The sequence below is a fragment of the Panthera leo genome, chromosome C1 (genome assembly GCF_018350215.1).
Source record: "Panthera leo isolate Ple1 chromosome C1, P.leo_Ple1_pat1.1, whole genome shotgun sequence".
Classification (NCBI taxonomy): domain Eukaryota; kingdom Metazoa; phylum Chordata; class Mammalia; order Carnivora; family Felidae; genus Panthera; species Panthera leo.
Window position 1 is genome coordinate 11,351,701 of NC_056686.1, and position 11,191 is coordinate 11,362,891.

Consider the following 11,191-nt stretch of genomic DNA (forward strand, 5'->3'; position numbering starts at 1 on the left):
TGGAGCTCTCTGGAGCTCAGGCCCTGAGGGTTTCTTGGCCTGACCTTTGCTCTCTGTTGTATTTCCTGCAGTGGCCAGGGGAGCGGCAGCTACCCCTCCGGTCCCGGGACTTGTCTCTGCGGCCAGCCTTCCCAGCCTCCCCAGCTCTGGGGGCGAGTGCCGGCCATGTGGGATAAACCCGAGAGTGTCCAAGCTGTCCCCGGACCGCTGGGCGCAGGCCAGAGGGTGCCAAGCCTGCCAGGCCCAGGCCGGGGGTTGGGGGGAAGTGATCTGGGGCCCCGAAGCCCTCAGCGCTGCCTCTTCCAGGGCTTCGTACGGGGCGGCGGGGGGAGGAGTGGGAGCTGGGAAAGGTGGGCGTGGAGGCCTAGAGGTGGGCTTGCAGGCAGGGTGGCTCAGCCTCTGGTTCTGTTTGGAACTTGGCTGATGTGGGGTGGCCGTGGCGGGAGAGAACTGCCCGGGGGCAGAGGCCAAGGTGGAGGCCAGGCCGAGCAGCCTAGCGCCTGACAGCCATTCCCAGGGGTGTGAAGTCCCTTCTCACAAAGGGCCACGTCTGGGCGCCTGGGTGGCTCAGTCAGTTAAGCAGCCGACTCTTGATTTCGGCTCAGGTCACCATCTCAAGGTACAGTAGTGAGCTAGGCGTGGAGCCTGCCTAAGATTCATTCTCTCTCTCCTTCTCTCTCTCTGAAAAAAAGCAAAAAAAAAAAAAAAACCCAAAAAACAAAGACAAAGGGCCATTTCTATACCAGGGCCTCTCCAGAAACCTATAGTCCAGAAGAGGTTCCCACCAGGAGGAGGGACAGGACTAGGGGGCAAGTCTTCATAGGGTGAATGACCAAAGCCACAGGCCACCCCTTGAGACACAACGGCCCCAGGGCCCTGGAGTCTTGGGAGGCAAAGGATGGGGAGGAAGGAGCCAGAGCGGGGGACGGGGCGGTGGCGGGGGGGGGGGGGGGGCATCTTCTGGGTGGAGCCCTGTGCCAGGCATGTTCTCCACACACCTCTGAAGTAGGTGCTGATATCCCCGTTTTAGAAACAGACCGTCGCTAAGAGAAAGTGACTTGCCCAGAGTCACACATGGTAGCAGAGCCCGGGATTCAAAAGCAGTTCCACGGGGCTCAAGAAGCCCTTCTCCACCTCTGCTCTCAGTGGGACCATAGACTGTGGGAGCCAGACTGGAAGACTGAGGCCGGGAACGGAGAAGCCACAAAGACGGTGGCAGGGTGGTTGTGGGCAGTCAGTGCGTTGCCTGGGCACGGTTTCAGGAGCCTCCCCGGGCAGTTGCTCTATGCCCAGGGCTCCGAGCTGCAGCAGGACTGGCTAAACCAGAGGCGGGGCAGGGGCACCAGGGAGGGCAGGAGGGTAAGAAAAACAGGAGGAGGAGTCTCAGCTGATTGACACCTTCTCCCCGCCCCCAATCTCCCTCCTGCCCCAGGTGACCTTTTCCCCAGATCCCAGGGTCCAGGCCCACCCCTGCGGGGAGGTGTGGAGAACAGAGACAGCTGGGATTGGTCAGAGCCAGCAGGGGCGTGTCCCGGGCTCCAACAGCCCCAGCGGCGGAGCAGAGCAGGTGGACTCCCAGGATAGACCAGGGGCCACCCGGCCTGTCTGACCTGGACGTCTGCCCTCCAGACATGGCCCCAGGCCCCCTTGATCCCCAGCCGGGCGGCCCTGCGGGGGTGCAGACAGCGTAAGCTCCGCCACCCCAGGGCCTGTGCCCATGTCCCTGCCCGGGGCGCAACGGGCCTCGGGAACAGAGGCCACGGAGACGGTTGCCCCCGCTGTGGACCTGGTGCTAGGCGCCTCGGCCTGTTGCCTGGCCTGTGTCTTCACTAACCCCCTAGAGGTGGTGAAGACGCGGCTGCAGCTGCAGGGGGAGCTGCGGGCCCGGGGCACCTACCCGCGGCCCTACAGGGGCTTTTTTGCCTCGGTGGCCGCGGTGATCCGTGCAGATGGGCTGTGTGGCCTGCAGAAGGGGCTGGCCGCCGGCCTCCTTTACCAGGGCCTCATGAATGGCGTCCGCTTCTACTGCTACAGCCTGGCGTGCCAGGCTGGCCTCACCCAACAGCCTGGTGGCACCGTGGTCGCAGGCGCCGTGGCTGGGGCGCTGGGAGCCTTCGTGGGGAGCCCTGCTTACTTGGTGAGTGCCTTTTCTCCATCCTCCATCACCCCGTGACCCAGCTCGCCCCGGGGACTCTGGAGCCTCCCAGGCTGGCCCTGCGGGACCAACCTGGACGGCCGGGTGGGGCCTGCTGGGCGGGGAACATCCCTGCCCGGGATTGGAATCTGCCCCTTGGCTCAAAGCCCCAGAGGCTGGTCCTGATCCTCATCCTCCTGGGGTCCCTGCCCCACCAGGCCTGAGCCAGAGGGGGGGGGCAGAGGGTGGCAGGACGTGTGCTGGCTCCACCCCGGTGTGGCCACCCATCTTCCCGTGCAGCCCGTGCGAGTGAAAAATAAGCGAGGCCCCCGCGTCCCCGGCTGGATGTTGTACCGTCGTCATCCCGCTTAGTCCTCAGAACGGCTTGTCAGGCGTGAGCGGACGGGCCTGGAGGGGGTTAAGTAACTTGCTCCGGTCACCCCGGGATGCAGACCCAGGCTGACTTCAGAGCCTCGCCCCCGACCCTATCCCACACGCCCCCTCAGCTGTGGGGGTGGGCTCGTGGCGCTCTGGATGTCGGGGCGCGCTCGTCCAGGCCCTCTCTCACGTCTGCTGTCACAGGTCAAAACACAGCTGCAGGCCCAGACGGTGGCCGCGATGGCTGTGGGGCACCAGCACCATCACCAGGTAGGAACCGTCACTCCCCAGAGCTCCCTGGGCCGGATGGGCTCCTGGGCCGGCAGGGGCTGCCCATGACGCGGCGTCTTCTCCCCGCAGAGTGTTCTGGGGGCCTTGGAGACCATCTGGCGGCAGCAAGGCCTGGCAGGACTATGGCGGGGCGTGGGTGGGGCCGTGCCCAGGGTCATGGTCGGCTCCGCGGCCCAGCTGGCCACCTTTGCCTCTGCCAAGGCCTGGGTGCAGAAGCAACAGGTGAGGAGCCGGGGACACCCGTGCCCACCCACAGACACCCCCAAGTAAGGGCCGTCTGCCTCCTTTCTCCCCCTCTGGGCCCTCATCACTCCCTAACATCTCCAGCTGGACCCCCCCCTAGGGTAGCCAACGGGGAGGTGACAGACAGGGCCCCTGAAGACAGCTGAGGACCCTGGCTCTGCCCTTAGGGTCGTGTCCCCGGCCCTTGTGCCCAGCAGGAGTGGGGGCCAGCAGTGAGCCCTGTAGCTGTGACGGAGCTGGGGTGGGGGGTGGCTGGAGGCGCCCGGTCTGTTCCCCTCCCCCTAGGTCTCCCAGCCCCCACACGCTGGGAGGGGAGGGTGGGTACCCTGCGGGGGCGGGGGGGGGGGAGGGCACCTGCAGGCATCAGAACCTGTACCACCCCACAGTGGCTCCCGGAGGACAGCTGGCTGGTGGCTTTGGCTGGAGGCATGATCAGTAGCGTCGCCGTGGCCGCAGTCATGACCCCCTTCGACGTGGTCAGCACGCGGCTATACAATCAGCCTGTGGACGGAACTGGCAAAGTGAGCAGGGGCTGGTGCGGGCGGTGGGGGGCCAGTGGGAAACTGGAGAGCACCCTCCAACACACACACACACACACACACACACACACACAGCCAGAGACACGCAGACACGTGACATGCATGCAGACGCATCGATTTGCCTTGTTTGTTCAGCACCTATGTCCCAGGCAATCATCCTCACAATCACCTCCATCTTCCTGATGAGGAAACTGACGCTCAGAGAGATCTGGTGACTTGTGTGTGCGGTCGCCCGGCTGATACGTGGAGGAGCCCGAATCAGAATCCAGGCCTGACCCCACGGCCTCACGCACACGGGCCCTCGCGTACACCGGTGCGGGCTGCGCTCAGCCCAGAGGTGCCCTCCACAGGCCGAGTGAGGGCTGAAATCCACCTGTGTGCCACTAGCCAAAGTTCGGCCCCCAGGCACGGGGCTGTGGCTGCCTGGACAAAGAGGCTTCTTAAATTTCACAGCCTACAGGGCCACCTTTCTAGAATTTGCCCAGCTTGGGGAGAGTCTCTCTACTGATGTGCCACAGTAGCCCCTACACACAGACACCCCTGGTGGTGCCAGCCAGGGCGCCACGTTCCCTGTAGTGACATCTGCCCCGTGTCTGTCCCCAGGGCCAGCTGTATGGTGGCCTCGCCGACTGCCTGGTGAAGATCTGGCGGCAGGAGGGCCCCCTGGCACTCTACAAGGGTCTGGGCCCGGCCTACCTGCGCCTGGGCCCCCACACGATCCTCAGCATGCTCTTCTGGGATGAGCTCCGGAAACTGGCTGGGCGGGGCCTGCACCAGGGCACCTAGGGGGCACCCCTCACCCCCATTTCCCGACACAGCCTGGCACTCGGCAGGAAGCAACGGCCCGCTCCAGCTGGGAATGGCCGGCTCAGAGCAGACCACTGGCCTGGACCCTGCCGCAGGTCGGAGGAGAGTGTGGACAGCGCTGGTCCCCCCCAGACCCACGGCCCCCCTCAGGCCAGAGCATTTGTTCCGGATGGCCAGCCACTTTGTTCTCCAGCAAATTCTCTTCCCTCTCTGTACTGGGTTACCTTATCCCAGAGCCTTACTCATTATGATACTCGCTGCTCCGGGGCATGGCCATCACCTTGAGCTGGGTCGCTTACATGCATCAGCTTGCTTAGTCCTCAAACGGTGTGAGATGGTTAAACCCTCTTTTACCAAGAGGAAGCTGAGAACTCAGAAAGGGGAAGTGCTTTGACCAAAGCCACACAGCTCTGAAGTGGCAGAAAGAGGACTGGAAGTTAGCTCTGCCCGGCGCAGGCTGGTGTCCCTGGCAAGAGCCAGGACCACGAGGGCTGGAGGGCCCCCGACAGTCACTGTGAGGCACCACGAGGCCATAGTGGACCCTCCGACAAGATGGTTTAAACAACAGATATTGTCTCACAGCTTGGAGGCTGGAAGTCAGACATCCAGGCATCCGCGGGGTTGGTTTCTTCTGAGGCCTCTCTCTCTCTCTCTCTCCCCTCTCTCTCTCCCCGCTGGCATGTGGACGGCCATCTTCCCCCCGGGTCCTCACATGGTCTTCCTTCTGTGTCTGTGTCCTAATCTCTTCTTATAAGGCCCCCAGTCGTGTTGGATTAGCACCGACCCTAATGTCCTCATTTGAACTTAATTACCTCTCTAGAGACCCCATCTCCAATTACAGTCACATACAGGGGGTTAGAACTTCAATATATGAATGTGGGTGGGGGGGGACATAATGCAGCCTATAACACCAACTAGAAGCTTTTACTGAGGGCTTCCTAGGTGCCCAGCACTGTGGGCGTCCAGACAAATCCTCATGACCGTTCTGAAAGGGGTCTCTGGACATGCCCATTCTTCAGATGAGGAGGCTCAGGCCCAGGGCGGGGAGGGGACTGGCTCAACGTGAGGAGCAGAGCTAGGTGTCCTCACCCTGGGCCCTTTCCCCAGGCTGCAGCCACACTCCTCCCAGGGAGTGTGTTCCTAAGGCCCACGCTGACCTTTGTGCTTCAGAGAATGACACCGAGTCCCTGGAAGGGATAGGACTGGCCCCAGCCCAAGCAGAGCCTAAACCACCTACCCTGCCATCCCCCATGTCTGCTGTTCCCCGGGGGTGCCCCACCACACACTCCAAGCCAATAAAGTTTTCTATTTTGTTTACTTCCACGACTCCCTTCTGCTGAAGCCTCGGTCTCCCCCACCCGTGACACCACCCCCCACCCCTCGGCTCCCTCCTCGGTCTGGGGAAGGAGGATCCAGATTTGCCGCACCCACGGCTTCCAACCCAACTGAGGCCTGCCACCTAGTGGACACGGGGAGGATCGTCGAGGCAGGCTGCCCAGTGGCGGAAGGAGAGGGGGGGCCCAGAACTGTATCTCAACCTCAGGTTGTGGGGGGTACGGACCACTTTCCAGAACTGGGGCTGATGGGGCAGAGCCTCGATGCAAGGCTGCGGGGGGCAACAGATAAGGCCTGGGGCTTCAGGAAGGCCCGGTGGGCAAGGCCTAAGGTAGGGTGAGAAAAACGGGCACACAACTTGAGCAGAGACAGAGGTCAGAGATCAGTGCTGGTTTCATGCCGCCCAAAGGCAGAGCCCCTGGACAGCAGTAGGCTCCCGAGGCCAGTAACCCTGGGGCCCTGAAGGTATCCCTGCCTCCCCTCCCCTCCCCTTCCCTCCCTTGAGCTTCTGATCCCTCCCTGCCCCTCCCCTCCCTCCACTGACACCTTTGCCCCGTGACTTTGGTCTCTCTGGAGCAGACCTGGCCAGAGGCGGGGGCTGATCCCGGCAGCAGCCATGTTCTCCCTGCCATCCCTGCCCTCCTGGCTCCCCGGCCTCCCCTCCCTCCAGTGGGGCTCCAGCCTCCTAGACTCTGTCCTGCAAGGTGAGCGCCACCTCCCTGTCCCGTGCAGCCCCGCCCCCTCCGGCAGCTCTGGGCAGCTGCAGGGTGGACCCCCCCCCCCGCCCCCGCCCCCCACCACGTGGGTCTCCCACCACCTCTAACCCTCCAAACCGCCTGCCCTCCCTCCTGCCCCTCAGGCCTCATCGGGGCCAGCGGAGTCTCCGTCCTGAACAGCCTCCTGAAGGTCTACTTCTTTGTGAACTGTGCCAAGTGAGTGCCTGCCAACCCAGCCCACTCCTGGGCCCCTGAGCTGTCTCTGGCCTGTGAGGGCAGGGCCGGAGGGAAGGGAACCCTATCCCCAGTGAGCACGTCTGGGGGCACGGGGACCACTGCCCAGGCCGAGGCTGGTGGTTCTGGCCCTGCCCACGTCCATTCTGCCCCACAGCAACCCTGAGCGGCGGCTGGAAAAGCACCGGCTGCAGCCCCCATGGGCCTTGCTGGAGACCGCGCACTTGGCAGGGCTGGCCCTGATCCTGACCGTCGTGGGGGCCCGGGTGGCCGCCCTGGTGGTGCTTGAGTTCTCCCTCCGGGCTATCTCCACACTGCTCTCCCTGGGCAAGGTAAGGCTCCCTGAAGTGGGGGGGGGGGGGGGTGTCATTACCCGAACCCGGGCCCTGATTTTCACCCCAGGCCCCCCTGTCTCCTCACCACCTCCTTTCTGTAAGACCGAGACCGGAGGGTGCAGATTGCCCCCTGGGGTTGTGATCACCAGTGCAGTCCCTGCTCCTAGAGAGGTCCTGGACACCAAGCTCCCCGTGTGCCAGGCCCCGTGCCGGATCCTCTGAGTGCGTCATCTCACGTATCCACACAGTCAGAGGCGGGTAGAGCTTCGCTGTGATCTCCATTTCACGGACGGGGAAACTAAGGCTCAGAGAGGGTAACTGGCTTGTCGCAGGTCAACAACCAGCAAGAAGCGGGGTCAGGCTCTGAACCCAGGTCTTCAAGGCTCTGAGCCACAAACCTTCAGCAAGCACATGGGGCCCAAGGAACAATCGTGACTGAAATTAAGCAGCAAGAAATGATCCCAGTAGGTAGGGCTTGACCTTGAAGGCAATATCCCTGCTTTTTTTTTTTAAGTTTATTTATTTATTTTGAGAGAGAGAGAGAGAGAGAGAGAGAGAGAGAGAGAGAATCCCAAGCAGGCTCCATGCTGTCAGCGCAGATCCCACTGCGGGCCTCGATCTCACGAACCACGAGATCATGACCTGAGCCGAAATCAAGAGTCAGACGCTTAACTGACAGAGCCACCCGCGCACCCCAGGGAATATTCCTTCTTTGGCAATGATCCCCAAGGTTCCTTCCGGCTCCAGATTCCTACAGAATGGAGCCTCTGCACCTTCACAGCCCCTTGGCCCCCCCCCCTTCTGGTGAGAGGCAGCCTGAGCCCCCAGCATCGCGGCCCCCTTTCTCCCCCTCCCTCCCCCGCCCAGGGCTCCCAGGGCACCGAGATGCTGCGGCTGCACCTGCTGTGCCAGTACGCGCTGGGCTGCGGGCTGACCTGCGGCCTGAGCTTCCTGCAGGAGGACGCCCCGCACCGCACCCTGAACCTGCTGCTGGGCCTCTGGCTGGCCACGCTGCTCCGCACGGGCGCCAGGCGCCTCTGCCGCCACATCCACCAGCTCTACGAGCTGCACAGCAGCCAGCAGTACTGCGGGGTCTGCCTGGGCCTGCTGGCCGGCGCTCATGCCCTCCCCCAGCTGCTGGCCCGCGCCCTGGCCGTGGCCTTTGCTGTGGGTGACCTGGCAGCCGTGGCCCTTATCAACCGGGACTTCCTGACCACGTCAGACGCCGTGCGTTTCTGGACACCGCTCGTCATCTGCTACACGCTGCTCGTCATCTACATGCAGGGTAAGGGCCACAGGCGGGGTCCTGGGCGGCCGCTGATTCACTGGGCATTCACGTCCCACTGTCCGACCGGGGCACAGCATTGTGCTGGGCCCCGGGGAGGCCGACAACAGTTAGGCCACACCCCTGCCATCCCGGGGCGCCCGGTCTAGTGACAGAAGCCATATGGGGCGGCTCACTGATGGGTGTGGCATGCGCTGGGAGCCCCAAGGAGATGGAGCTTGAACCGGGTTCTGAAGGATAGTAGGAGGGCTCGGGTGGGGAAGGGGGACAGGGAAGAGATCCTGGCAGAGGGAACCCCGCAGGCCGAAGCCCAGAGGTGAGAGAAGGTGGGGCCCTGTGGAACGACTGAAAAAGTGGAGTATGGCTGTCACCCCAAGGGAATGGGGAGGGGTTGAGACTGGCCAGGCTGATGGGGGGGCCTGATGGAGAGCCCTCATCAACCCAATGCAGGCGGTCTGATGAGAAGCCCCTGCACGGCTTTCAGCAGGGGAGAGCGACCTGGCCAGATGTGGGCTATGGGAAGAACCTCCTGGCTGCAGGGCGGAGACGGGGTCGAGGTGGCAGGACAGGGAAGGGCAGTCAGGCAGAAAGCAGCGGGTGCAAAGGCCCTGAGGTGGGAGTGAGTCTGGCGTGCTGGGGAGTAGTAAGGAACGGGAGCGAGCCAGAGACGAAATGAGGACACGGCTCAGATCAGGCAGGACGTCACGTTCCTGTGTTTAGAAGGTCACTAGCTGCCGAGCGGACATGGAGTAGACACTTGACCCACAAGGTCAAGAACAGAAGCCGGGAGCTGGGACTGGGTGGGGCAGCGGGAGTGGGGAGGTGGGTTCGGGTGGGGCTCTACTTAGCAGAAAGAGTCCCCGGGGCTTCCCGACCGATTAGAGGTGGCAGTGGAGGCAGGACGGCGCCTGCAGCTTGGAGCTGGCGTGCCCCCCCTCCCTCCCCTGACTGCAGGCAGAGCGCAGCAGCGGGCAGGCTCGGGGGCAGACAGCGAGGCCTGGTTAGGAAGAAGTGCCTGGTGCCAGCCAGGTGCTCAGAGAGTGGGGGTGAGGGAGGAGGGAGGCAGGGGGCTGCAAGGGGAGGGGAAGGCTCACACTGAGGAAGGTCGGGGGCAGCCGGGAGTCCAGGCCCCGTCCCAGGCCGGACCTCAGGTATGGCGGGCAGGTGGTGACAGGTGCCCTGCCCCCCCAGAGGAGCAGCGGCAGAACCCCGGCCTGCAGAGCCAGGTCCAGACGGTGCTGGTGCGCATGGGCGGCCTCTTCGTGCTGCTGCTGACCGTGGGCAGCTGGCTGGACCTCCTGGGGGTCCTTATGTCCCTGCTGGGCGAGCTCTGGTGCCTGACGAGCGTCCGTACCCTGCTGGACCTTTGCCAGATACAGGTGGGCGCTTCACCGCGTGGGTCCCCCAGACACGGAAGCCCCGCTCCAGACAGCCCGAGGAGCCTCCACGGGCCCGAGTTCAAGAAGGGCTGGGGTGACCTCTCTCGGGGTGGGGGCAGAAGGAGCTGAAATCCCCTCTTTCACCTGGTGTTAAGCTTTGACCCCTGCGTGGGAAGCAGGGCCTGAAGCTCCCCCACCAGAGGATGGGGGAGCTGAGTTGTGTCCTTCTTCTTTTCCTCCCCACCTTCCCCCAGGAGTTTCCATCCCAGAGGCCTTCAGTGTCAGCTCCAAGGCAGCCCCCGCCCCAGCCCTCAGCACCTGGCCAGCCCCAGGGGACGGCCCCCTCCTGACCTGCCTTAGCAAGGACTTGGGAGTCTGTCTCGGGCCCACCCAGGCTCATCTGGAGGTCTTGACCCCAGGACTGCCAGCCCTGCCCCCCACTTGGAGTTCAAGGTGGGCACTGGGGCTCTTGGGAGGGAGAAGAGGGCTCGGGGCTAGAGCTCTCAGAAGGGGGCACTTGGAGGCCACTGAGCGAACCCCTATTTTTCTCAGGACAGAGAACGGATGCAGCGCCCTCAAACCTGCCTTCCCGGTGGGGGGGTTGGGGGAACGGGGGAGAATTGCATTCTCAGAACGGCTTCTCCTTTACTGGCCTCCCTCGCCCTCTCCATGAACAACAATAAAGATGATTTTCTCAACCTGCGTTAGAATCATGAACACACAGAGAGGGAAAGAGGCTTTTCTGAGGCCACACAGCTCCTCTGGCTGGGGCGGGCCCCGGGGATACATGCCGGCTGGGTCCCCTGGTGTTGGGGAGTTCAGTACTGAGGTGGCTGAGGAAGCCATGGGGATGTGGTGGCCTGGACACGTGCTCTAGCACCCCCCTACAGTCGCGGGTGGATGGCGCCCACATTCCGTCCCATCCTAGGCTGAGAACCAGCTGAAGGGAGGCTCGGCTAAGACCGTGAGAATCCTTGCCATTTCAGCTTCGTTCAGCCTCGTATTCCCTGCAGGGCCCAGCCCAGGGAGGCAACAGGCTATCTGGGAAAAGGTTGGGTACCAGCTCCTCTGCTCACTTGCTGTGTGTCCTTGGGGGCTTCGCTGCCACTCTCTGAGCCCGTCAGAAGAAAAATTGCCACGTGTAGGGTGCTGACCATGTGCCAAGCACTATGCCGAGCACTTTTATGATCTCGTTTGGTTCTGACATCAGCCTCAAGAGGCAGGTACTGTTATCCCTTTTTACAGATTCAGAAACAGGCTCAGAGAGGTTATGTAACTCGCTCAAGGTCACTGAGCTAGTTGGTGGCTAAGTCAGGATTTGAATCCGGGTAGCCTGACTCCCAGAGCTCAAGTGCTTTGCATGCCTCCTGCTACCCCCCTCTTGTTGGAAGAACTGGGGCCACGGAAACCAACCGAGGTGCACATAAAATATGGCAGGTCCATTCCTGGAAGGTTCTGGAATATGGTTGCAGCCACCTTGTGAGCAGGGTCATCTGATGCTCCATCACAGCCATG

The 11,191-nt window shown here is 63.0% G+C and overlaps 2 protein-coding genes across 2 annotated transcripts; both read left to right on the top strand.

The window, feature by feature from the left end:
- Positions 1-1,563: 1,563 nt before the first annotated feature.
- SLC25A34 (solute carrier family 25 member 34) lies at positions 1,564-5,681 on the top strand. The gene is made up of 5 exons (XM_042951768.1): positions 1,564-2,137; positions 2,717-2,782; positions 2,873-3,025; positions 3,433-3,567; positions 4,189-5,681. The coding sequence occupies exons 1-5, from the start codon at positions 1,718-1,720 to the stop codon at positions 4,369-4,371; spliced, it is 957 nt and encodes a 318-aa protein (XP_042807702.1). The 5' UTR covers positions 1,564-1,717; the 3' UTR covers positions 4,372-5,681.
- A 632-nt stretch (positions 5,682-6,313) lies between these two features.
- TMEM82 (transmembrane protein 82) lies at positions 6,314-10,370 on the top strand. The gene is made up of 6 exons (XM_042952245.1): positions 6,314-6,431; positions 6,587-6,659; positions 6,835-7,009; positions 7,880-8,297; positions 9,489-9,676; positions 9,931-10,370. Exons 1-6 carry the CDS (start codon positions 6,344-6,346, stop codon positions 10,024-10,026), a joined length of 1,038 nt encoding a protein of 345 aa, XP_042808179.1. The 5' UTR covers positions 6,314-6,343; the 3' UTR covers positions 10,027-10,370.
- The last annotated feature ends 821 nt before the right edge of the window (positions 10,371-11,191 follow it).

What these genes read in the sequence shown, in the direction of transcription:
- TMEM82 (XM_042952245.1), top strand. Translation starts at nt 6,344, where the DNA reads ATGTTCTCCCTGCCATCCCTGCCCTCCTGGCTCCCCGGCCTCCCCTCC. An exon ending in CCTAGACTCTGTCCTGCAAG is followed by an intron (nt 6,432 to 6,586) that starts GTGAGCGCCACC and finishes CCTGCCCCTCAG; the next exon opens with GCCTCATCGGGGCCAGCGGA. An exon ending in CACTGCTCTCCCTGGGCAAG is followed by an intron (nt 7,010 to 7,879) that starts GTAAGGCTCCCT and finishes TCCCCCGCCCAG; the next exon opens with GGCTCCCAGGGCACCGAGAT.
- SLC25A34 (XM_042951768.1), top strand. Translation starts at nt 1,718, where the DNA reads ATGTCCCTGCCCGGGGCGCAACGGGCCTCGGGAACAGAGGCCACGGAG. An exon ending in GGCACCAGCACCATCACCAG is followed by an intron (nt 2,783 to 2,872) that starts GTAGGAACCGTC and finishes TTCTCCCCGCAG; the next exon opens with AGTGTTCTGGGGGCCTTGGA. An exon ending in CCTGGGTGCAGAAGCAACAG is followed by an intron (nt 3,026 to 3,432) that starts GTGAGGAGCCGG and finishes ACCACCCCACAG; the next exon opens with TGGCTCCCGGAGGACAGCTG.